We start from the raw sequence: 25,047 nt of genomic DNA on the forward strand, positions 1-25,047 counted from the left end.
GATAATTTCCCAAAAATAGTCATAAAACTAGTTTTGCTCCCTGGGCAGGGTTACAATTTGAAACAGGCCTTTTGTATAATTACCAATATTAATAATTATAATAGTTGTAAATACTTTTTTATAACATAATAATTTCAACCCCCATCAATGCATAGACCGAACAAAGTGTTAAAAAAGACAAATGTTGCAGAAATCCTCTTGACTGCTCCGTGGGTTATTCACAATTGCAGACACCGTGAATTTATTCCTCTGTTATTAATAACATTTATTAAACCCATAAACACCACATAATTTCAAGTTAAGCCCTAGTCCTGCCTTGTGAATATTTACACAGCTTGTCTATAAAGATATAAATGCTTGTGGGCAGACTGTCTGTTGTTGAATATCAGAACAAAGTACTTTATTGCAGAGAATCAGTTTTTATAGATTTGAACTGTAGGCCAACTTCAAAATCTTGAAGTGGGCTTTCAAAACACATATAATCAAGAGAAACTTATTCTACCTGCAAATCTACCTGTTATATGCTGATATGCTAGATGTATAATGTGATGGACATTAGAGTGTCTAACACTTGACAATGGCTGATTTATAGATGTCCTGAAACTGTAATTTTACCTTTGACAGTCTGAATCACAGCCTGACATCATGTGTCATCTGACACTCTTTTGTGTATACCAATGACATGCCCAAGCCAGTTTCCTGAGGCTTATCAGATTATGGGCATCAAGAGTTACTTAACTTTATTTGTGCAGTGAAACAATATCAAAAATCAACTGACTTCAAATCACACAGCCTAAGGAGACTGACTGTTCTCAGCATAACAGACCCTTCTGAAAATAAGCTTTCTGAAAACTAATTTGAATTTACTTTCTTAGTTTCCTAAATTTACTCGGTTTATCTATTTCAAACTATTGATAACAATTAAATTAAATGGTCTATTAGTTTATCTATTTTCTAACATGAACAAAAGATTAGTAATACATTTATTACTGTATTTATTCATATTCGTTAACATTAATGTAATGTAAGTTAAATAACATTAGTTCATGTTAACTCCTAGTGCATTAACTAATGTTAACAAGCATGATTTGGCTGTTACCAATGCATTAATTAATGTTGAACTATGCTTAATAAAGTTAATGTTAGTAAATACAATAACTAATGGATCATTAAGTGTTACCTATGTATTTAGAGGTCAGTTGCTTGTTTTGTAATGTTTTAGGCATTTGTAATGTTAAAATATATTTTAAATGAACCCAAATTAAAATAAAAAAATAATTTAAGATTATATATAAACATGATTTGCACAAATATTAAGCAGCACAATTGTTTTGTTTTTTTAAACAATCATAAAAAATAGCATTGATTAAGCATAATAAGAATAACTTATTACACTTAATACTAAGGGTCAAACAATAAAAAATAAGGTCAATAAACTTGGTGTGATTCTAGAGTCAGATTTGAATTTCAATAGTCATGTCAAAGCAGTCACTAAATCGGCATACCATCCTCTCAAAGACATTGCAAGTATTAGTTGCTTTGTTTCCAATGAGGACTTGTTCAAGCTTTTATCAGCAGCAGGGTGGATTACTGTAATAGACTCCTCACTAGCCTTTCCAAGCAGACAATCAGACAGTTGCAGCTTATCCAGAACGCTGCTGCCAGGATTCTGTCTAGAACCAGACAATCAGAGCACATCACACCTGTCCTCGGGTCTTTACACTGGCTCCCAGTTACATTCAGAATTTTAAAGTATTACTTTTTGTCTATAAATCACTAAATAGCCTATAGGACCTCAATACATTACAGATATGCTCACTGAATACAAACCTCAGATCATTAGGATCAAGTAAATTAGAAATTCCAAGGGTTGAGTCAAAGCAGAGTGAATCAGCCTTCATCTACTATGCCCCCTGCTGCTGGAATCATCTTACAGAAATGATGTGCTCCATCATTAGGTACAAATCAAGACAAAAATAAAAAAAACATCTGTTTAGCTGTGACTTTATTAAATGGCCACTGTGCTATGTCCGACCGATCACACTAATATGTCTTTCTTTTCTTTTTCATTGAAATGTTAGCTTTGCTTCAGGAATAAATATAAATTCTTCTTTTTTAAGGCCATTAAATAATCAGAAACCAATGTTTCACAACTGTCCCAAGACAAAATGGGTGTTTTTCGGACAACTTTGATATGAGTTTTGATCTATATATCTATCAATCTATCTTCATATTTTGTGTGTTTTAAGTTTCAAGTGATTTAAAGATTTTTCTAACAAAAAAAGCAATCTTTGAGAACTCCCAAACATCTGGACAGTCCAGTATATTTGAGTAAATACAATGAAAGTATATTAAACGAACTTAATTTCTGTCCTTTCAAACGTTTTCATATTTTTAACTTGTTTGTTTATAAACTATGTAGTGAACTCATAACCTAAATGTGATAAAGGAAAGTTTTTCGAAAGAAATTCCAAATCAATACATTTAATTTGTTTCTTAAGGTTTATTCCACCATTTAACATGACAATTGTTTATCGCAGCACCAGCCATGACATGTAACCCCTCAGACTGGAATCTCAACACCATGAGGAAACAATTCCTGGAATCACAAGGCTCCTTGAGGATGACGACGTTCACAAGACACAAGTACAAATACAAGGATAAAGCAGCAGCAGAATCACACATTTAACCACATTCGACACCATTTGAACGTGATGACTGGTTGACTGTAATACATACAGCAATAAAAACAAAGACAGCAATCGGCCACTTATGATTTAAATTCTCTGCTTTTTAGCAGCTAAGTCATGCACAGACCACCAACACCCAATCCTGGTCTTTAGTTATGAGATTTTAAGACTTCATCCATAGCGTGAATATTTCAGACACTCTTGGTGGCAAAAGTACAGAACTTAAAACATTCTGAAACAAAACACTAAATTAACTAAAGAGATATAAACCGGACATGCATGAAAGAGAGAATTCATTTCGAAAACACTGTACAGAAATAAATGAAACTAATTCAATGTTCATCACAAAGAATCTCCAGCAAAGAGCAAAAGGTTAAACTGTAGGGAATCATTTTAAAAGGGTAGTTCACCAAGAAATGAACATGTTCTTACTATTTACCTCAAGTGGTTACAAACCTTTATAATAATTTCTTTATTCTGCTGGACACAAAAGAAAATATTTTAAAGAAAGCTCAAAATCAACTTCAATAGTACGAAAAATATATACTAAAGAAGTCAGTTGTCATTCTTCAAAATATCTTCTTTAGTGTTCAACAGAAGAAAGAAACACATGAAGATTATAAACAAGTAAAGAGCGAGTAAACAAATGGCAAAAGTTTCTTTTTTTGGATGAACTATCCTTTTTATCACAAGTGCATCATCACATGAGTCGTCTACTCTTTTCTTAGAAGTGAGCCTATGGGCATGTAAAGATCCAATACTGGCCAACAAAAGCAAAATAGCCCGTATTGTTCCTTTCAACAAATAAACAAATGGTTGTCAGCCTCTGAAGGGCAGTAATGTCTGCTGTTGTTTCCTACACAAAAAGCTCAAGAAGTTCTTCCGTCAAACCAAGTCATTGTGTCATCGAGTTCAATATTACACTGCAAAATACACGACTATATTGTTACTTTTTTGTTTATACAAGCACAGGCTTTGGAATGTAGTATCCATTTTGTGTAAAGAAATTAGTTTACCAAAAAAAAGGAATTTTTAACTTACCCTCATGTTGTTCCAAACCTCTATGACTATTTATTTTGTCTGACTAAATAACCTTTTTTGTTTTGGGTCAATGTTTGGTCGATTCTCCAAAGAAAAACTCGTCATACAATATTTGGAATGGCATGAGAAATAACATGATATATTTCTTATATTTAGAAGAGTTCTCCTGTTATGTACCTCAATAAAGAATAGCATAATTGTAGTGACCATAAAGCAGTAACGCACACTGACGGAAAGCATGTGATGTATGTTTATGTGTATCAAACAGTCATGGGTTTTCCTGAGGGTGTTTGTATCTCGAGAAGGCTCTGCTTGTAGAGCATAAAGGATGAGACATCTGTCGTCACACAGGAAAGGCTGTTTTATGCTGTATTTAGTGTGTTCAGGGAGCGTGTTTTTCTAACAGGGATTTAAGGTGTTCGTGTAAAGGCTCACAGACCCTCTGGTAGGCATGAGGCGTGAGGTGCAGGTAATCATACATGTCCTGGTGTGCGATGGAGCCGTCTGAGTGAACAAACCCTGGGTCCATGTTCAGGAAGGAGACGTGAGACAGAGATGCTACCTCAGCTTGGACTAAAGCATTCACACTGGCGTTACGCTCGCGGAGAGGGTTTGGGCTTTTACCTCTCGGCAGTAACCCCTAGTGGAGAAAAAGAAGAGTATTACATTCCATTATATCCAACACGTTTGATCCATTTATGACAAACATTGCTTAATGTTGATGAAAAAAATGAATAATGAACATTGACAAAATAGAAAAAAAAATTTTTCCCCAATAAATAAATAAAATGAGTCACAAAAAGGTCATATGTTAAAAATGATGGTATAAACACTAATATTTATAAATAAAGATTTTATGCTTTTATTAGTCTTTTATGCCAATCAATGACCAACGGAATACTTTCAGTGCTTCGAATAGTTTGTAAAGCCTGGCTCATTGAGGTCAAAGTAGTTGATTAAATTAATAAAAGTGAAACTGACGGGCACAATATATATATATATACTCATTAACAGAAAATTATTTAGCCTAATTTAGACTACTCTGAAATTGTGAATACTTCACTGTAATTTTATTTATATCAATATTTTATTTAAGAAAGCAGCTTGTATTTTGATTAGGGTCAAAAGATGTAGCCCATTACAGATTTCAAAGGGAAATCTTTATATTAAAAAAGAAACATAAGCTGGAGCACAACAGATCAATATCATAATAAATGCTCAAATAATGTAGCCTAGTTTACAGCAAGCATCATGTTTTAAGTTAGATTGTGTGTCTGTAATATACAGTAGGCCTGGGTCTGTTATTTTTCACTTAAGACAGTATATAATTTGAGTTTAAGTGCAGGAACAACAGAAACGGTTTTATGTTTAAAAAAAATAAAAAATGGCACAGTATCGAGATCGGATCTGTATTGGTCGATACTCAGAATTTTGATATTGGGATCGGATTGATTTCAAAAAAATGACATTGGTGCATCCCTAGTCGCATTTGCATTCAAGCTTCTATGGAAATACTAAATTTAAGCTTTGAATGTCTGTCCATATTTAAATCATCACCCTAATAATCCAATCTTTTTGGTAATACAGCCTATAAATGTATAGTAAGGCCACTTGACCACTTGCGAATGTCTGCGCCTCAATTTAATTTTCATTTTCACAAGCAAGGCTTATTCACGGCAATAAATATGCTGTTTTGAAAGACAAATATGAAATGTTTTATGTATTTACCAACACAAAGTTATGTGAAGTGCATGCGGTCATTTTGATCAATATAGTAGTTCTAGGTAAAAATACCCAGCTCTTCCTTGTTTTGTAGTTTTAATAAAATAACTATGTTAGAAAGAAATACACACATATAGGAAAAGTCAGGGTATTCTAGATATGTGTTTCTTTATTTCAACAAAGATATTAAATTAAAAACTTTAAAAAAATAAATAAATGAAAAAATCTGATTCAGTAAGCCTAGAAATTGAAATTTATTTTAATGACATGCAAGAAAGGGAGATCCCTCCACCTGTTGGATGGGTGAGCAGGTGCAGTGGACAACTCTTGGTCAATTACTGTTCTTGTGTGTATAGAGAAGGGACTTATGTGAACACAGGATGACACAATGTCTTATAATTCCATTGTATTTCTATGCAAATATTGATGGACATGCATGATCATTCAATTCATATTTATTTCTATTTAACTTATACAATGTAGATTGTCTCAAAGCAGCTAAGCATAGAAGTTCTAATAAAATTAAAATGTGTCAGTCCAGTTTTCAGAGTTAAGATTGTTATACGCTCACATATTTAGCAGAACTTCGTACTCGACTCTCATCATTTATGAGGTGCTTTTACATGCAGCACCACTCATTAACGCCAGTTTCAAAGGAGTGGCCCTATTAGAAGAAAGTGCAGTGGTAACCACTGAAAGCTACTGTTAATAGTAGTAAGTTGGCATGACATGGCAGAACCTTCCTGAGTGCTGCATCTCACATTTTTAGATGCAAAAATATTATTCTGTGTGAATCTGACGTGGCATTTTTGTGTAATTTTAGCGATTGGCACAACTGGTTTAACTGTATTCGTTGTCAGAGACTTTTTTTAATTTATTATTTTTTATCTATATTACAATGAAATTTATTGTATGAAAATTATTTAAAGCCTCTTTGTTTCCGATTTCTCTTCAGATCAAGTCAAAATAGCCTAGAACATGTTTTCAATAGATAGGCTATGTCAACACACTAAGGAAAATATAAATTAAAAACAAGCAATAAATAAATATGAGAATATAATGAATGCTGTGAGTGTGAGATAGAAGCTGAAATAACTAACCAGTACAAGAGTGTGAGAATTGGGCAGCTTTTGATGGATCACATTGATGATGGCCATGATTCCTCCACAGATCTGTTCTGGTGTTTGACCATGATTATTAGTGCCGACCCACAACACCACCACCTGCACACAAACAGACATAAAAAAAACATCAAATTCCTCTATTCTATTACAACAAGGTCTCCTTCATTTGTTTCTGTTAGTACATTTATTTAAATACATTTGAGGGATTTTTTTCTCCTTTGTTAATCCTTCATTGAAAATAAAATAAAAGCTAAAAAAGCTAAATCTTAAATAATGTACCTTTGGGCTGATGTAATCCAGTTCTCCATTGATGAGCCTCCACAGCACATGCTGCGTAGCATCTCCACCAATCCCAAAATTAAGAGCGTGGAGAGGAGAAAACAATTTTCTCCAAACCTGCCAACAAGAAAAGATATTTTATACATGTATGCGAGTGTCTCAGCAGGTCACATTTAAGTGTTGCATTACACTTTTATTGTTTTGAGGCTTGAATACCCTTATCCTCATTGTCTATATGTGCGTGTATCAAGTATGCACACTTTGCTATACCTCAAACTCATGCAGAAGCTGGATGAGTGAATCTCCAACAAACAGAACATCGGGCTCTTTTCCTTTACTGTCTGATACAAATCGATTGTGCTGCAAAGACAAGACAATGTTATTATAACTCTATTTGCATATGAGAAAAGCAGACAATCACATTTTAGCAGCATAATACAGATATCTTATCTGGACGGAACATATAAATCTCTTTTTAATTCTGATGTTATTCAAAAGAACCACCAATGACATCCATCGTCCATCTCCCTGTATGTCCTGACAGGGGGTGGGTGTGGCTGCAGGGTTTGAATCTCCACTCATCACTTCCTGAAGAAAGACAGAGGGACATGGCAGGTCACATTTCCTCCATGATCTTTGCTTTAAACAAAACAACATCTGATGTTTTACAGTTAAGCACAAAAATGCTTTAAGTAATGCAAAAATATCAAATCCAAGATGCATACTTGAAGGATTTTTTGTGCCTAAACGTAAAAAAACTATAAATATGTTAAATATCTAATTTAAGTTGTACTGAGGTTAGATTATGTGCTCTTCATGTCCTGTGGCAAGCACGAATAGAGTTACTTTTAGGCAGCTTTACTTGTCTGTTTGTGCTATTCTGCATAAAGTTTGTATTTCAGTAACGTCAACATCTCCACAAACAATCCGAAAAAAAAACATTATGGACATAGTGTGCACATTAACTGGTTTGCCGTTTAAATATTATTAAAAGTTTACAATATGAGGTCCTGAAAGTAGTTAAACGTGTTTACAGATTAGCATCTAACGTTAATATAGCCAATGTAGCACTTAGCATGCAGATGCTTTTCATTTACAACAACCCGCAAACGCGTTTGGATATTGCGTCACATAATAATGCAAATAAATATATTTGAATGCACGTTATCACTTATGTCGAACCATTAATTTAAACCAAAAAAATTATTACCGACAAATGTTCTACAGCAGAGTTTTGTGTTGAATCAGTCAGCCAGCGGTCAGCTGCCAAACCTCGGAAACAGGAATATCGAACCAGGCATTACTGGCAGATAGCCGAGCACGATCGACCTATGAGATAACATTAAACTCCGATTAACGCCATATGGACGTCACATTAAACGAATTTCGTTTATAAGTTTGCAAATGTACGTAAAACATTTAAGCATTACTTAATAGCAACTCTCTTGACAAAAATATTTATTTATTATTATTTATCCGGATGCGCTTTTGATGATTTATGGAAGCACGTTGCCGAGCAACGTAAAGGTAAAACCTAACGGCATTATACTTCAGCTACATACCGAGTTGATTTGGTAAATATTTCACAATGAATCTGTATTTATTTTGACAGTTTGGACACAAAGAATGCTCTTAATTTGAGGTAGGTTGGTAAACTCGTTGAGTTTGCTCAGTGTTAACCACACTCTTTTAACATATTGTGGATATTTTTAGTAATGTTTACTTATAGTCTAAATTATTTTAGTTTGACAAATTATTTGATTGTTTATAACTTTTGTTTTACAGCCTTAACATGAAGATGAGCCAGCCTTTCACCAAAAGCTTTAAACACAGCTTGCCAAAGACATCCAACGAACAGCACAGTAGCAAAGCCAAGTCTTTGTGCCATAACGTTACAGAAAGCAGCAGCTTGAAAACAGACGTGCTTTGCAACTCTGCACATAAAGTGAGGCGTCTTAAAACCAGGAAGGAGAGGAATCAGATTCGAGGTCAAGAGAGAAACAGGTCTCAGCCATGCCCTCAGAAAAGCAGAAAAGAAGTTGGTGAGAAAGCCCAACGCCACCACATCCATCCAATGTCTGGTTCTAGAAATGAGAGGCCATTCGCCAAGCCATTCATCCTCCAGAAGCCAAGCATCATAACTGAGGGACGCCTTACCTCCATCAAAGGCCTTTTCAGCAATGAGGTTAGGTCGTTGGATATTGAGCGACTGGTGAGCGAACAAATAAAGCAAGATAACCAGAAAAAGGAGCCGAGAAAACAGTCTATGGTGCAAATTAGGTCACAGCTACCTACATTGGTACCTGATTCAGACCAGGACTGCATTCTCAATGATGTACCAGGACCAGAGAACAATTCAACCCCACAAGTGAAGAGGAAAATTTCAAGAAAAGAGCTCACTGGGAAAAGGGGTTTTCAGACTAATAGAAAGTTAGATGCCTCAGTTCCTCTAGCATCATCAAGTGTGGATGGGAAGCATAAAAGAAACACCAGAACTGAAATGGAAGGTAATAATAGCAAAACAAAGCAAAATAGTGCCAAAGAACCTGAACAAGTGATTTTGTCATCCTCAGAAAATGAACCTATTCCCCAGTTATGCTCTACTCCAATTGAAACTAACAAGCACAACTTTAATATTTCACAAACAAGCACTCTCAAGACCCCTGATGATGGAAAACATATTCAGAGATTTGAAGAAATCTCTACAATAGTGGAATTCCCGAACATGGAAGATTTGCAGCCTTTAACCTCTCTATCTGGACTGAGCTCTGGGACTGGACAATTAGCAAACAATGACAAGCAGCAGGAGGAGGAAATGTCAGTGTCTTGTAGAGAAGAAGTAAAAAGGCTGGCTAAACGTTTGTGCTCAGCTTCAGATCTCTATGTGCCAAGCTATCAGCGCTCCCTACTGGATAAGTGTAAGAAGACACTAATGCAGACTTTACAAAAAAGACATAGCTTCCAATTAAATCACAACCTGCACAGGCTACGTTCATCCTTGAATGGAAAGCAAAAAGCCTCTCAGCCAAGCACAGAACAGACATGTGAAGACCGTTCACCATTTAGCCATGCAGTGGAGATTGAGGATAGGTGTAACATCAGCAACATGCCGATTTGGACAGGTATGGGACTTTAACTTTGTGGAAAGTGACAACTGAGAGTGTCCCACCTAAAGGATAGATACTTTTGAAATGCAGCTTAAACAAGTTTCATAATCTTATTTTAATCATTTTGGTTTATATAGTAAAAAAAACTTCCCTTTAACTCTAATGCTCAAATCAAAGCATGCATGAATAGCATTGTTAGATTTGGAGGGGAAAATGTTATTAAAGTGTTATTGAAATATTGTTGTGTACATCCTAGATAGAGCTGTACGGCAAGATTTCTTGCCAGATCAAGTTCCTCGACATCAGGACAGGGGAATGTCCACCAAGAAACGTAAGGTACAAGAGTGGAAGATCTCTTCTCCTCAATTCTTCCTAAAAGAACCACAACAGTCACCAGTGGACATGGTGAGTCAATGTAATCTGTCACTGTTTAATTTCTCTAAACCAAATAACTAAAGCCCCAGTCAGATCACACGATTTTTATTGTCAGTTACGAAAGTCACTACCAGAGTATGAGATTTTGTCATGATAAAATCTTGACTTGTTCTGGATAACAAATGTTCCAGACTACATGTTCCTTCATGATCAGTCATCCTTTGACGTCTATGATGAGCTTTATTTTCCAAAGCAGTCACAAGTTTTGCTATAACAACATTTCTTATCTTACTCATTTCAATGTTTTTTTTTTTTTTTTTTTAAATCTTATGTCAATCTTAATAAACACTCATGCTTGCTGATAACTAGGCTACATTATTTAAGGGCATTCATTATGACTTTAATAGAATCAAACGTATATTTCCTTTTTAATAATAGGATATTTTCTATTAAATCAAAATGTAAATTTCCCAGCTATGAGTTGCTTATTAAACACTCCCTCACGTAAAATTACTGCGAATGAGATGGGGTAAGTAAAAGCACATCAGCATCAAGGAAAAATCAGATGCTCATGACAAAATAATGACATATTACAAAAAATAGCAAATATTTGACAGAGGTTTGTGATACAACAATACCAGAGAAGCATTTATTAAATCCTTTTTTTCCACGGCATGAAACAAATCATCCACCCGCACAGTTGAGTAGTGGATAGGCACAAACTATCAAAATATCTTTTTGAAACAAATTTCATTTGGTATAATTTGTATCTTAATTTTAATGTATTTTTGTTCATCAGTTATCTACTAGATAAACAAGAATATTGAATAAAATCAGAGGTGAAGTGCTATAAAACCAGTCCGCTATATGCTTCAGTGGTTTCCCAATCCCAAATCCCAAATTGCTTTGTTTAATAAAATAAAATCTAGCCTAAATAAAATTAAAGTAAAATATTCACAGTTTTAGCTAAACTTATATCAAACATTTCATTTTTAATGACAAAATCATCCATTGCCGGTGAATTTTAGTTTAATCAAGTAATTTGAATAAGCAAGATAGGCTTTTACAGTGTATTAGCAGCACTAAACACGTTTCCAGATTACCTCGAAAAAACAAAGTCAGTCAGAGGCTGAGAGAACTTAGAAACTAGTGAGAATGCATATTTGTGCCAGTCTGTGAAATAAAATAGCTTAAAACACTTTAATATTTTAGAGAAAGTAGTTAAAGTTTGAATAACCAATGATTGATCTTATCCACCCATAAGTAAATATGCAGTCTATTTTTTGATTAGTTGACCCATGAATTAACGGCAGCACCTGCAATATAACTGAGCAATGATGTGCCCCTGTTGTCCTCTGTCACCCACATGATGGAACTCATCATGAAGATCGAGGAAAAAATGACAAACAATAATATGAATATGAATAATGAATAACAAAGCTTTTTTTCATAAATGCAAAAATGTAAAATAATAATAATAATTTAAAAAATATTTGATTATAAAAAAATAATGAAAATAATGAAAAATACTTTTGTTCCACACAAAGACGACTCTTATCCCTTTGATTGGAATTGTTTCTATTGGGTTGCGCAGTTCAATTCACAAAGTATATTTTATACTTATAATAAAAAAGATTATACTATGCATACCTTTTTTAATCACATCCACAATGCATGCTAAAATAAAAAATAAAAAAACAGGTTTACAGATTGATGTTTTTCTGATCTATTAACTACAGTACATTCTATGTGAATTTATGTTTCTACTTTTTACTGCAAATCTGACATCCATAACCCTGTAATTTGCTTGTCAATTTTTGCATGTGATTTTGATGAGTTTGATTTGATGGTCTGTCTTTTGCAGTTTGACCAGTGGAGACCAGCTACGTTGTCTCAGGATAGCTTCAGACCTCATCAGCATCCCATCGGACAGCTTTTCAACCAGGACCAGACCTTCACTCAGCATGCCGCACCTATACTCAAAGCCCCAACCTGGGAGGATCATCTTGTAAATCCACATTGCCAGCAGCAGTTCCGCAGCAGAGGGGAGAGTTGGACTAATGTGGATTTAGATCTGTCCAAAATCTCTCAGCAGTTTAGAGAAGACACAGATGTTAATATTGATTCATATCAATTTTATGACAGCAGGAAACAAAGACCAGAAGAAGCTTCTTTTGGAGGATCCAGCTTCTGGTCCCATCAGTCACAAACTCAGGATGAAAGAAAAAAAACGGCTCCTTTCTCGTTCTCAGCATCTTATCTCACAGAGGGATTTCAGTATGAGCCTTTTTTTCGCTGTCCACATCCATCTAACACCCAACGCAGGTCAGAATATCCTAATATGACCTTTTGTCCCAGGTCACAGTCAAACACATTATTTTACCCTCACCTTTTCCTTTAGAGAAGAGTATTGCCCAGAGTGAATCATCGCTGGTTCAGCTAAGCAATTATTTGCTTACTGTTTATGTGTGAATAATTTCTTCCCCTTCGCAATACCGATTTAACTTTTTTATTGTTTCAAAAAAACCATCACCTCAACATGTGATTTCAGTTTGGGAGTTCAGCGTGCTCACATTATGTATAGTCATGATTTCTTTAGTGTATACTACTTAAAAGGTAGTGAGAGTGATTAACTTCTTAATATCTAATCACTCTTTGTGCTGCACAGATATTGAAACCTAGTTTTTGTTGATTCTCCTGGTTATATGGGGTAAATGTGTTATCTTCAACAAATGATGCTGCTTGTATATTTATTTCTTTTAGGTATTAGTTTAGTCAGATTTCTTTAAAAAACATTTTAGACTGGACTTTTATTATTTCCACTCAAGTTCAGTATTCTATGAAAAAGGTCACATGATTTTGAGATATTCCTTTAATAAGGCAGTACAAAATTGAAATATTTACATAAAACCAATTTCACAGTTTACATTAGTAAAATTATTTGTAGTAAACTAAAATGTAAACATTAAACCGTGTAACACTCAAAAGTAAACAAACAGCTATTTTACATGTTGAATTTCTTATTTTTCAGTTTATGTAATTATTTACTTTTTGCATTATACAGCTTTTTTACATTTTCACCACAAAAGCATAATAAACATTCAAAGTTTCAGAGTTCCAGATTTTCCTCCTGTGTTTTTTTCTCAGATTATTATTTTGTTCATCTTTGTAAAAGACTTTAAAAAAAAAGAAAAACATGCACCACTTTTCTGAAATAGTTGTTCAAATAATCAGTAATCTGTATGCTAAACATAAAACAAGCTACAAACATATTCATTATATATTTATATATATATATATATATATATATATATATATATATATATATATATATATATATATATATATATATATATATATATATATATATGCATCATTTACAGGCTCTCAAATTCATTGAAGTCAGTTAATTAGGTTATATCTCACCGATTAAATTTGATAATATACACAGTTGTAAGTCAGAGTTATTAGCCCCCCCCCCCCCCCCCCCCCCCCCGAATTATTAGCCCCCGTTTAATTTTTTCCTCAATTTCTGTTTAAAGGAGAGAAGATTTTTTTCTACACATTTCTAAACATAATAGTTTTAATAACTCATTTCTAATATCTGATTTATTTTATCTTTGCCATGATGACAGTAAATAATATTTTAGATAATTTTCAAGACACTTCTATACAGCTTAAAGTGACATTTAAAGGCTTAATTAGGTTAACTAAGCAGGTTAGGGTAATTAGGCAGGTTATTGTATAATGATGGTTTGTTCTGTAGACTCGAAAAAAATATATAGCTTAAAGGGGCTAATAATTTTGACTTTAAATTGCCTTTTTAAAAAATTTAAATTGCTTTTATTGTAGCCGAAATAAAACAAATAAGATTTTCTCCAGAAAAAAAATTAGACATACTGTGAAAATTTCCTTGCTCTGTTAAACATCATTTAGGAAATATTTAAAAAAGAAAAAAAAAAAAAACTTCAACTGTATGTCAGTGTAATTAGGGCATCAGGTAATATATTTCATCTTCTGTTGGTGTCTGATTTACAAAATATTCTCTTTCTTCCTTGTCTGCACACACTTTCTCTTTTCTCCTCAGTTCATTGTCATCCATCTTCTGCTCATCTTGGCTTCCAGAGTTGCTGCTTCTTAGAGCTCTCTTTAACTGATTCCAGAACAGTTCTTTTGCACTGTTTGGATCAGAACAGTTTGACCCAGGCCACTGAAGATAGGTCTTTTTGAGCATGACTTTCCTCATGCGATGATAAGCGGACAGTTGACGTTCAGGGATAGGCTCCAGAAAGACAAGCAAAAGCACATCTTGCATTTCCTGGAAGAGGCGATAGCTAGCCAATTGAATCTCTAGTGAGCACCATTCACTGCGAAGGAAGCTCTGACTGACCACACAGATTGTTTTACGGCTGCCATAGACGGCAGCTACAATGTTGTCGACAATATCACGGCCTAGCTCAAAATCTCTGTGGTGGAGGCACAGGCGAAATGAAGAACCCTCAAGGTTCGGCAGTAACTGTTCCATTACCCAGTCTTCATCTGCTGAATTGTAAGAAACAAAGGCATCGTAATTGTATTTTTCCTCCTGGTCCCGTAAGCGACGCCACTGTTCTCCAAACCACGATCGAAACACATAGTAGCCATACTTGAATTTCCAGTAAAGTTTGACATAGAGAAGTGGTATTAAGGTTAATAAAATTGTCAATGTGGAGGTTGAGGAAAAAAAGTAAAGCTCTATGTCCAAATAACACACTTTAGTGTCAAAGTTGTGAAAATATGAGCCTGGGTGGTCTGGGCATGTGATATTGAAAAGATGTGGAAATTGGAGCCTTTTATTCATTATGGTCCAGTTCTGTAGATCACTGTTATGGCAGCCACAACTCAGAGGACAACTGCGCATGTCGATGTACGTTAGATTAGTCAGATTGTCCAGTAAACTAATGTCCAAAGACATCATGGGATTGCGATTCAAATGTAGCGTCTTCAATCCTGTGAGATTTCCGAAAACATCTTTTGAAAACGATTTAATACCCATGTTCTCAAGAGATAACGTCCTTAGTTTTTGAAGGCTTTTGAAGATTCCAGATTGGAGCTGGGCAACCCCAGCACACGAGTTGTCCAGTGTTAGATAATCCAAGTTTTTCAGGTCGTCGAACGTTTCATCACCAAATCCAATAATATGATTGTTGGTGAGATACAGACTTTTCAGAGAAGTTAGACCACGGAAAAATGCACGAGGCAACAAGTTAATGCCGTTAGGTTGCTGTCCATTAAGTTTCAGGTCGTAAAGTCTTGACATATTTTTAAACGGCGAGTGTGTATGTTCTGTAAAATACACAATCATGTTACCCTGCAAATCCAGCACCTGCAGGGTGCCAGAGAGTTTCCCAAAGAGTACGACATCAATCATTTTAAGATGATTCCTGTCTAGATACAGATTGGTCAAGCTATAGAGCCCATCAAAAGCATGCGGTTTCAGCTGTGAGATCTTGTTCCCGCCTAAATCTAAAATATCCAGTTTAGACAGATTCTGAAAGGTGTAGTTGAAAATGACAGCTATTTCATTGTTGCGCAGGTTCAGAGTCTTCAGGTTTGTGAGATCTTCAAAGCTATCATTGTAGATATCACTCAAAAGGTTGTTGTCGAGACGAAGAGTCTTGAGATCTTTGAGCCCACTTAAGGCTTTATGGTCCATATAAGCAATTATGTTGATGTTCAGCTCCAGTATTTCTAATTTAGGTGTATTGCTGAAGGCATAACCACTGATCTGTAGAATACGGTTGTATCGATAGCTCAGGTTTGTCAGGCTATTATGTATTTCTGCTTTGTTGCAGGACGTTAGCTTGGTCAGATGATTATGCTCCATCTTGAGACTTTTCAGTTGAGTCTGATTGTGGAGAAACTGCAAGCAGCCAGCGCTTTTCAGCTCATTCCGCGAGAGGTCCATTTCCCGTGTGATACTGGGGCAATAACGAAATGTATTATTTTTTAGAGCTCCTATAGAATTGCTCTGGAGCAACATTTTAGGTATTTGTAAATGTTCATGGCTGTGATTTCGCATAAGGACACACAGTGAACTCAGTGCATGGGAGTTCTTCAGCTTCAGGCCAGAAAAGTCAATGTGCCACGGATGCACATTGGGATAAGTAAGAAGTTTGAAAATGGAGATATTGGTAAAGCGCAACCGCAGGTACGTTATATTCTCCAGTTTCAGGCCAAGAAAAGATTTGGATGCCAGGTTTTTGTTGTCTGAGAGGTCCAGCTTTTTGACATTCATAAGGAAAGACTTGTCACATCCCAGTGTCTTTAGTTTGTTATCACCGAGGTAGAGCAAGGCAAGTGACTCTGGCAGATGGGTGGAGTGTTGCAGGGTGGTCAGCTTGTTAAAAGAAAGATCCAGTTTTATCAAGCTAGTCAGGTTTGTTATGCTTTCAACCACAGACGAAAAGTTATACAAGTGGTTTCTGCGTAAGTCAAGAATCTTGAGGTTTGTAAGACTAGAAAACAGATACTCATCAGGATTAGTCAGTTTATTGCTTCCCAGGAGCAGCTGTGTGAGGTTATGGAGGTCACTGAAGACATCCCGGTGGAGAAATGATATGTTGTTGCAGGACAAATTTAAAGTCTGAAGATGGTGTAGATTATTAAAAGCATCCTTGTCGATGTTAGTAATATGGTTAGCGTCCAGTATCAGAGCAGTCAGATTGGGCAGATGATCGAAGCTTTGACTTTGCACATATTCAATGTTGCTGTGAGAGATTGTAAGATTTAATGCAGTGGGAAATACATCACTCACAATCGCAGTTATGTCTCGTTCATAACTTTTAACACATGTAAAGATTGTATGATTAGAATCTGGGATCTCTATGCAACTTCTGAAACTGTAGCTGCAGGCAAGTTTTATGAGACAGATGAATGTGGCCTTTAGCATCAGTTTGTGGCATGCAGAGTGTGCCATGTTTTTCAGTTCCACTTTTAAATGTAATTCCTATAAACCGAGTCCAACATTACAAAGCCTTTTACTCTGTGAGAGCTTCGTCTAGTCCAGTATTGAGCGTTTAACAGCCAGCTGCTAAAGAGAAAAAAAGATTGAGGTTATAATCAATTTAATCTGAAATATCAAATATACAGTTGAAGTCAGAATTATTAGCCCCTACTTTTTTTATATATATTTCCCAAATTATTATTAACAGAGCAAGTAAATTTTCACAGCATGTCTGATAGTATTTTTTCTTCTGGAGAAAGTCTTATTTGTTTTATTTCGGCTAGAATAAAAGCAGTTTTTAATTTTTTAAAAAAAAATTCAAGGACAAAATTGTTAGCCCCTTTAAGCAATTTATTTTTTCATTAGTCTACAGAACAAACCATCGCTATACAATAACTTGACTAATTACCCTAACCTGCCTAATAAACCTAATTAGCTTAGTTAAGCCTTTAAATGTCACTTTAAGATGTAAAGATGTGTCTTGGAAAATATCTAGTAAAATATTATTTACTGTCATCATGACAAAGGTAAAATAAATCAGTTATTAGAAATAAATTATTAAAACTTTTATGTTTAGAAATGTGCTGAAAAAATCTCTCTGTTAGACAGAAATCGGGAAAAAAAACAGGCGAGCTAATAATTCAGGGGGGCTAATAATTCTGACTTGAACTGTACATTTCATTCTTTGGATGTAATAAATAAAAGCAAGAACAATCAATAGATGTTTTAAATATTTATTCCATGTATTACCAATTAATAAAATGACAGAGGTTAGTGAAAGTGCAGTGAGTAATAAATGATTGAGTAATAATGAGTACATCCCTTTTACATTCATGCATTCTGTTATGAAAGCTACAATAACCTGTTTGTGTATATATTTCAGATTAGTCAGTACCAAATCAAATTAATCTGGAATTAATCTTATAAGATCACTGTGGAAATATCGCACCCCAATAAGTTAAATGTTAATGGTAAAAAAAAAAGGAATATAGCTGTTTAAACAAACTGTTCATTTTTAAATGCACCAAAATTCTTTTTTAATAGTCTACATTCACAGAGAAATTGAAAAAATAATAATTTTCAATAAATTTTGGTGTACACATTTATATTGTGCACTTTATAATGCAGGCAGATTTTTGTTTTCTTCTCACACTTCTCTAATAACTCATATTAACTGACAGTTTCCCCATTCTTCAGTCAGCGACTTCTCTAAACAATTTTATTTAAAAAATAAAACTAGATTGTATCAAAGACATTCAAATGAAGTCAATACTTAAACATCTTACTTAAAGTTAACATGTACCTGTATGCAAACTTCTTTTGTTAATGAAACTGACTTTAAAGTACAATGAGAGGTGAGCAAAACAAACAGAGAAGGAATTCAAAGTAAAACAAGCTCTCATATCTTTGCTAAAAAAGCAAGCTCTGGATTTAAAAATGAATACGAGTTAGTACCTTACCTTCATGAAATACTTTCCGATAGTTTTGTAGCTATCAGAAGCATTCTTTTCTTTTAAATAGGAGTTTCTCCTCCCAGGAATAGAAAGAGGAACCAGCAAAGTCAGATCAGACAATAAGCAGTTAGTCCTGTTTTGCCTAGTCTTGTTGTTTTTATTTGTCATGCAGAGAAATCTTTCTGTAAATACATATTTGTATACTGATAATTATCAGAATTTTTTTTATAATAATATTGCCCTAAATTTAGGTAGACTGATTGATGTAAAAAGTTAATAAGGGTTTGGTTTGTTGTATAAAATATAATGCAAGGTTCAATGAAATCAAATCCAACACTTCATAGTTGAAGGGTCATTTAAAACTTTGAGACAGTTTGGGGAAAAAAAGCAAATCATATTAAAAAATTCATTTCCATCAATTTAGTTTTTTTTTAATCATTTATTCCATTCCCTTCGTTTCCAAATTAGCCTCTCGCCTTCTGTTCTCGGGCCAGCTGACAGAGTCCACAGAAAGAGCAGCAGGTCATGATCACCCAGTCATCACAGACAGATCCCTTAAAAAGAGATAAGATACTTACTTTAATGCTAGACTTCTATCAGCAGTGTTATGGAATGATGGATTTCAGCTTGGATTAAAATGATAGTTTTTTTTCTATTTCATCACCTACATTAATATGATATCGGTCACGGATGCTGGTCCTCAGTGCAACCATAGCTCCAGGTAGGAAGGGCAGACAGCAGCTGTCACCGTTATCCTGTGCCACCTTACAACCTAAGATGCAAGGAATAAATGCCCCACACAGACCTGAGGAGAAAAGCAATATCAACTTTCACACCATTCTACAACATGAGCTTAAAATTAGGGTATTTCAGAGCTTTAATTTGTTATTTGTCCAGTAGATGTCAACAAAAAGTGGGTTTACATCAAAAATCTGATCATTTCAGAAATCTGTTGTGTGCAGAAAACCACATTTAAATGAAATTCCAATAGTGCTTTTGAATCAATACATTTTATTTACGAGGTACTATTAAGTTGGAACATCCTAGGCAAACTTGAATGGCAGTTTTCATTATCATAGCACAATATCAGCATCAGTAGCTCAAAATTGTTGGTGGGAAATCTGTCAGAAGATGTATGTATAGTATGTTTTCAGTGCTTGTTTTGATGATTTTGCCTTAACTGAGCAAGTTAATGACATGATTTCATGCTCATTCCGAAATATTACCAGCACCCCTGTCTAGCTTGATGCGTGTCCACAGTAAGGACTGCTGAGAGCTGGTAATCTTGACTGAATTCATAGATAATTAATAAAAGGAAAACTTTTTCTACTTTTACTTTCATGAATACCTTGCATAAAATCAGGTATTGTTCTCATCCGATTTTGTTTAAGGCTCTTTTAACCTTTAACCAATAAAAGAAATCTTTGAAATATGTTAACGTGACATTACACATATCAGCTTATTAAGCGATTCTCTCGTGAACTTGTACTGTGTACAGTAAAATGTGCTGAGAGAGTTTCTTTGGAAATGTAATCGCTTACGAGTACAAGTTTACGAGTTGCCCTATTTAAAATGTAATATGTAGCATAAGGATTTCAGTGACGTAAATCAATACATTACTTTTTAAATTTCTAGCAAATGTTTTTAAGCTGCTGATTTGTGAAGCACAACCCTTACAGAATCAGACTTCAGTTCTACTTTTTACTTTTGAGATCATTCTGAGAATAAATAGTTAATGTCATTACAAGAAATAGATTAGTTAGCTATGATAATACACTCAAAAAAAAAAACCTTTGCTGCTTGTTTCAACTACATATTGACAATGAGTAACACTACAATATTTAAGGAGCTTTTTTCAGGACAACTTAATTGGTTAATGTTCAATCCACTTAAATTTGTAAAAATGATTGCATTAACATAATCATTTTATCAAATCAAATTTCTTAAGTTAACTTAACACTTAACAAATTTATGTGGATTGAACTTACAAAAAAATTAAGTTGTACCAATGAAATCTTAAGAATTGTGTTGTTTCAGCTTATTTTAATTAAGTAGTTTGAACAAGTTAAAAAAAAAAATATATATATATATATTTTTTTTTTTTTTTTGAGTGTAGTTGGAGAAGTATACGGATCTGCTTGAAGTGTACTTAAGAAGTAGGATCACTCTCTGTCTTTGTCAAAGGGTCGTTGGTCTCTCTGTATAAACTTCAAAATGGCAGTGGGGATTTCCCTAAAGGGAAGTGTATAAGGAAGTTTGTCATTCTGTGTCTAAACTGAAGTGAGTATAGACGAGCACTACTATAAAATGCTTATGTTCAACTTTTTAACCAAAGTGTACTCTGAGCTTTACTAATCACACTAATTAAAGGAAGTGTGCTCAACCCTGTTCCTGGCGATCGACCTTCCAGCAGATTTCAGTTGCAACCCATATCAAACACACCTGCCTGTAATTATCAAGTGCTGTTCAGGTCCTAATTAATTGGTTCAGGTGTGTTTGATCAGGGTTGGAGCTGAACTCTTTAGGAAGGTCGATCTCCAGGAACAGGGTTGACCACCACTGAATTAAAGGGACAGTTCTTTAGACCTGCTCACTCTTGCATACCTGGATGAGTCTTTGTTATTTGTTTAATCGGTTTTTATTGGGGAATAGCAACTTGGAATGTTGTCACTGACCAATCAGAATCAAGTATTACAGTGTAAAAATAACACATCAAACGCTGGTCATCTGTAAAGTCAGTTTTTTCAACTAAAACTATGCAAAGGTGATCTTATTTTCATGTAGACTTAAGCATCCGGGATAAACACAAGTACAAACAAACATAAAACGTACACATAGTCCCTCTCTGTAATAAACATACTGCGCTAACATTGTTTTGCTTTATGGGAAATCAGTGTATCGTCAGGAGCCACTAGGATTAATTCTATTTTGCCTATGTATTTTTCATGACTCCCAAGTTATCAGCAGTGGTGGAGAGAGTACTGAAAAATCATACTCAATTAAAAATGCCATTATTTGCCTAAATATTTGCCTGTGTAAAAGTATCTGTAGTAAATATTACTCAAAGTATGAGTTAAAAGTACTGTAGACCTTTCAAAAGTACTCAAGAGTAGTGAGTATTACGCTGTTAAAAGCTGATGCATTTTCATTTTTTTGTGCATGTGTGTGTAAACATAACATTCTGTAGCACATCGAGTTATTGCCCAGCAGACACACAACGTCAGAAGACGTTAACATTAGGTTAGATTTAGGTTGTGATGTCAGGTGACCAAAATTTAACGTTTAGCCAGCGTCTAGGGATGTGATTTTTATGTCCAATAATGACATCAAATGGCGTTGATATTTGGTCGATTTTAGGTTGTTAGAAAGTGACCAAAATCCAACGTCGAGCCAACATCTTAAACCAACATTATATTGATGTCAAATACTGATATTTATTTATCAAGTGTGGCAATCAAAAACCAACATCTAATAGACATCACAGTGGTAATGTCCACACAATGCAAGCTGCATGTAACATCATTAGATGTTGATATTTGGTACGTTTAAGGTTGGACATTGACATTGAGTTCTGACGTGAACCCGATTTTCATTTCCAGACAAAATGTAATGTCCCCATGACGTTGGTGAGCGTCAATCTGACGTCATGTTGACGTCTTGTGTCTGCTGGGCTTCTCATCAGCGACATGCATCTAAACAGTCTATATGTCAATGCGTGTTAAGATCTTGGACATCTTCTTGTACATCTCCCACAGGACTGATTTTTTTTAATCACCATAGACAAGAAAGAAATAAAGTAGTGACTGCAGGTTGAAGGAAAGTAGTGGAGTAAAAGTACAGATACTGCACTAAAAATGTACTCAAGGGAAAGTAAAAGTACAAATTTTTAAAACTACTTCGTAAATTACAATTCCTGAGAAAAACTACTCAATTACAGTAATTAGTTACTTTACACCAGTGGTTATCAGTAGCCATTGCTTGTGTTTCATGAATAACCAAGGAACACATTTTCTTTAAAAAAAAATAAAAAAAATTGTCTTCTTTTGGAGCTTGTAATACAGAGATATGAAATCAAAACCTCGATTAGGCAAAGGCTTGTCATGTGTATTGCCATCCCATGCACATCATGTGTAAAAACACATGTATATATATATATATATATTACAATGTTTTTTTTATTTAAAACTGATTTTATTCTAGCCAAAATAAAACAAACAAGACTTTCTCCAGAAGAAAAAATATTATTAGACATACAGTACTGTAAAATGTCCTAGCTCTGTCAAACATTCTTTGACAGAGCTAGATGATCTACAGAACAAACCATCATTATAAAATAACTTGCCTAATTACCCTAACCTTACTAGTTAACCTAATTAACCTAGTTAAGCCTTTAAATGTCACTTTAAGCTGTATAGAAGTGTCTTGAAAAATATCTAGTCGAATATTATTTACTGTCAACATGGCAAAGATAAAATAAATCAGTTTTTAGATTCAGTTATTAAAACTATTATGTTTAGAAGTGTTGAAAAATCTTCGTTTGACAGAATTTGGGTAAAAAATAAACAGGGGGCTAATAATTCAGGGGGGGCTAATAATTCTGACTTCAACTGTATATACACAATTATAAGTGGATCTCAGTAAACAGAACACAATTAAAAAGGCAGTTTATAACCCCTTTAATAGAACAGAATAGAACAGAACAGAACAAAATAGAATAGAATAGAGTGCTTTATTGTCATTGTATACAAGATACAATGAAATGGCAGAGCTTCATCTCCATCAGTCACTCACAGATGCCGCAGTCATCACAGCAGTCACAGACGTCAGAGCTCCAGTGAGAAACTGTGTAACTGGTTACAGTCATTTGAGGCTGAGACGTCATTGATTCTGCCTGATATGACATCACTGACAACAGAAACCTGGTGAATGATGTGAGAATGCTCTTTTATAGACAGCATTGTACTACAAGTACTTATAATTACAAAGCATGTTTACTTGGCTAATATGCAAGCTTTGTTTCCATCAACCTATTTTAAACACATTTTGCAATACTCAATTAAAATAATCAATTATTAATAAAAAAATTAATTGGAAAAAATAATTAACAATGAATAGAAACACAAAGATGCACACAACTAACTTAGATAAAAGTTTTATCTGCTAAAAAATAAATAAATAAACTACAATCTTGATCATGCGCATCAAAAAGTTTTTTTTGTAACATATGATAACAAACACGGACATAATGGGACAGCATTAATGGACAAACTAGTAGACCGAACACATTACTCAACATCAAATGTTTTGATCATTCTGAAGTGCTTTAGTTAACTGCAGAACAGTCTTGAGCATCTGTGCTCCTAAAGAGTAATCTGATGCCCCCAAAAGCCAGTGCGCATTCATTACATTTCATCTTCTGAGGCTAAAAGTAATTTACTATTTGGGAATAGTTACATTTTTCTGTTTAATATTTGCCAGCAGTTAATCAGAACGTAATGAGTTTGTTGTCTTTCACTTATAGTATGGACACAGGGCTTTTCTCATAAGTTTAATTTGCATTTTGAATGGAAATAGCTACAGAGAAAGTCTCCAAATAAGTACTAATTAGGACAAGTGATGCCATTTTAAGAAATATTTAAAATTGTATCCTCTCTCTTACCTGTTTCAATGTAGAGTCTTCCTAATATCGTCTCACCTCCTCCAGGGAATGATGTTCTGATAGATCTCGCTGACACTGGAAATCACCTTTAACATGACGACGGGGAGGGGAAACTTTACCAGTGGTGAGTGCTTTATGTGACCTGTAAACTGAAGGGTGAAGTGTTTGGTTTGGGGGCGAGAAGTTTCAGGTCTCCACACCCTTCAAAACAATACGTTATCTACAACTCATAAAATATTTAGAAGAGAACATTATTTATCTGTACCTGAGTGAGTGTATGTACAGCACACTGGCCACAATTCAAGAGCTCTGATTTAATTTGTCCAGTAACACCCTTACAATATATAATATACGTTTATATGCTCTGCATATTTGCCTAACCATAAAGTACATTTCTGTCAACAGAGGTATTAACAGCAACAAAGCTTGCTTACATTTGTTTGAAATGCATGTATATTGTAAAAAGTTGTAGATTTAAAATCATGGGTATAAAAATATCATGTGGATGCCTGGTAGGGCATCCGCTGCGTAAAATATATGCTGGATAAGTTAGTGGTTCATTCTGCTGTGGCAACCACTGATTAATAAAGGGACTAAGCTGAAAACAAAAT

General features: G+C 34.6%; 4 protein-coding genes across 7 annotated transcripts; 1 reads left to right on the forward strand and 3 right to left on the reverse strand.

Moving 5' to 3' along the window:
• Nucleotides 1-2,493: 2,493 nt before the first annotated feature.
• pafah1b3 (platelet-activating factor acetylhydrolase, isoform Ib, gamma subunit) lies at nt 2,494-8,161 on the reverse strand. Its single transcript, NM_201058.1, is given in 6 exon segments — nt 2,494-4,371; nt 6,554-6,676; nt 6,857-6,973; nt 7,127-7,216; nt 7,361-7,444; nt 8,067-8,161. Coding segments are annotated over 5 exon segments (666 nt in total). The 5' UTR covers nt 7,439-7,444; nt 8,067-8,161; the 3' UTR covers nt 2,494-4,113.
• On the forward strand, nt 8,162-13,452 carry si:dkey-250k15.4. Of its 4 annotated transcripts, none has more exons than XM_068214096.2 (5): nt 8,162-8,383; nt 8,469-8,498; nt 8,642-9,978; nt 10,220-10,368; nt 12,203-13,452. In XM_068214096.2, exons 3-5 carry the CDS (start codon nt 8,649-8,651, stop codon nt 12,737-12,739), a joined length of 2,016 nt encoding a protein of 671 aa, XP_068070197.2. In that variant the 5' UTR covers nt 8,162-8,383; nt 8,469-8,498; nt 8,642-8,648; the 3' UTR covers nt 12,740-13,452. The 4 variants fall into 4 exon arrangements, with proteins under 4 accessions (XP_068070197.2, XP_073781990.1, XP_068074908.1 ...); XM_073925889.1 differs by having other exon boundaries at nt 10,224-10,368; XM_068218807.2 differs by having other exon boundaries at nt 8,380-8,498.
• A 716-nt stretch (nt 13,453-14,168) lies between these two features.
• tlr21 (toll-like receptor 21) lies at nt 14,169-17,381 on the reverse strand. The gene is given in 1 exon segment (NM_001199335.1): nt 14,169-17,381. A coding segment is annotated over 1 exon segment (2,970 nt). The 5' UTR covers nt 17,297-17,381; the 3' UTR covers nt 14,169-14,326.
• A 1,532-nt stretch (nt 17,382-18,913) lies between these two features.
• On the reverse strand, nt 18,914-24,492 carry cnfn (cornifelin). Its single transcript, NM_001004663.2, is given in 4 exon segments — nt 18,914-19,331; nt 19,446-19,582; nt 23,569-23,696; nt 24,437-24,492. Coding segments are annotated over 3 exon segments (339 nt in total). The 5' UTR covers nt 23,681-23,696; nt 24,437-24,492; the 3' UTR covers nt 18,914-19,241.
• Between the last annotated feature and the right edge of the window lie 555 nt (nt 24,493-25,047).

Source organism: Danio rerio, chromosome 16 (genome assembly GCF_049306965.1).
Source record: "Danio rerio strain Tuebingen ecotype United States chromosome 16, GRCz12tu, whole genome shotgun sequence".
NCBI classification, from domain to species: domain Eukaryota; kingdom Metazoa; phylum Chordata; class Actinopteri; order Cypriniformes; family Danionidae; genus Danio; species Danio rerio.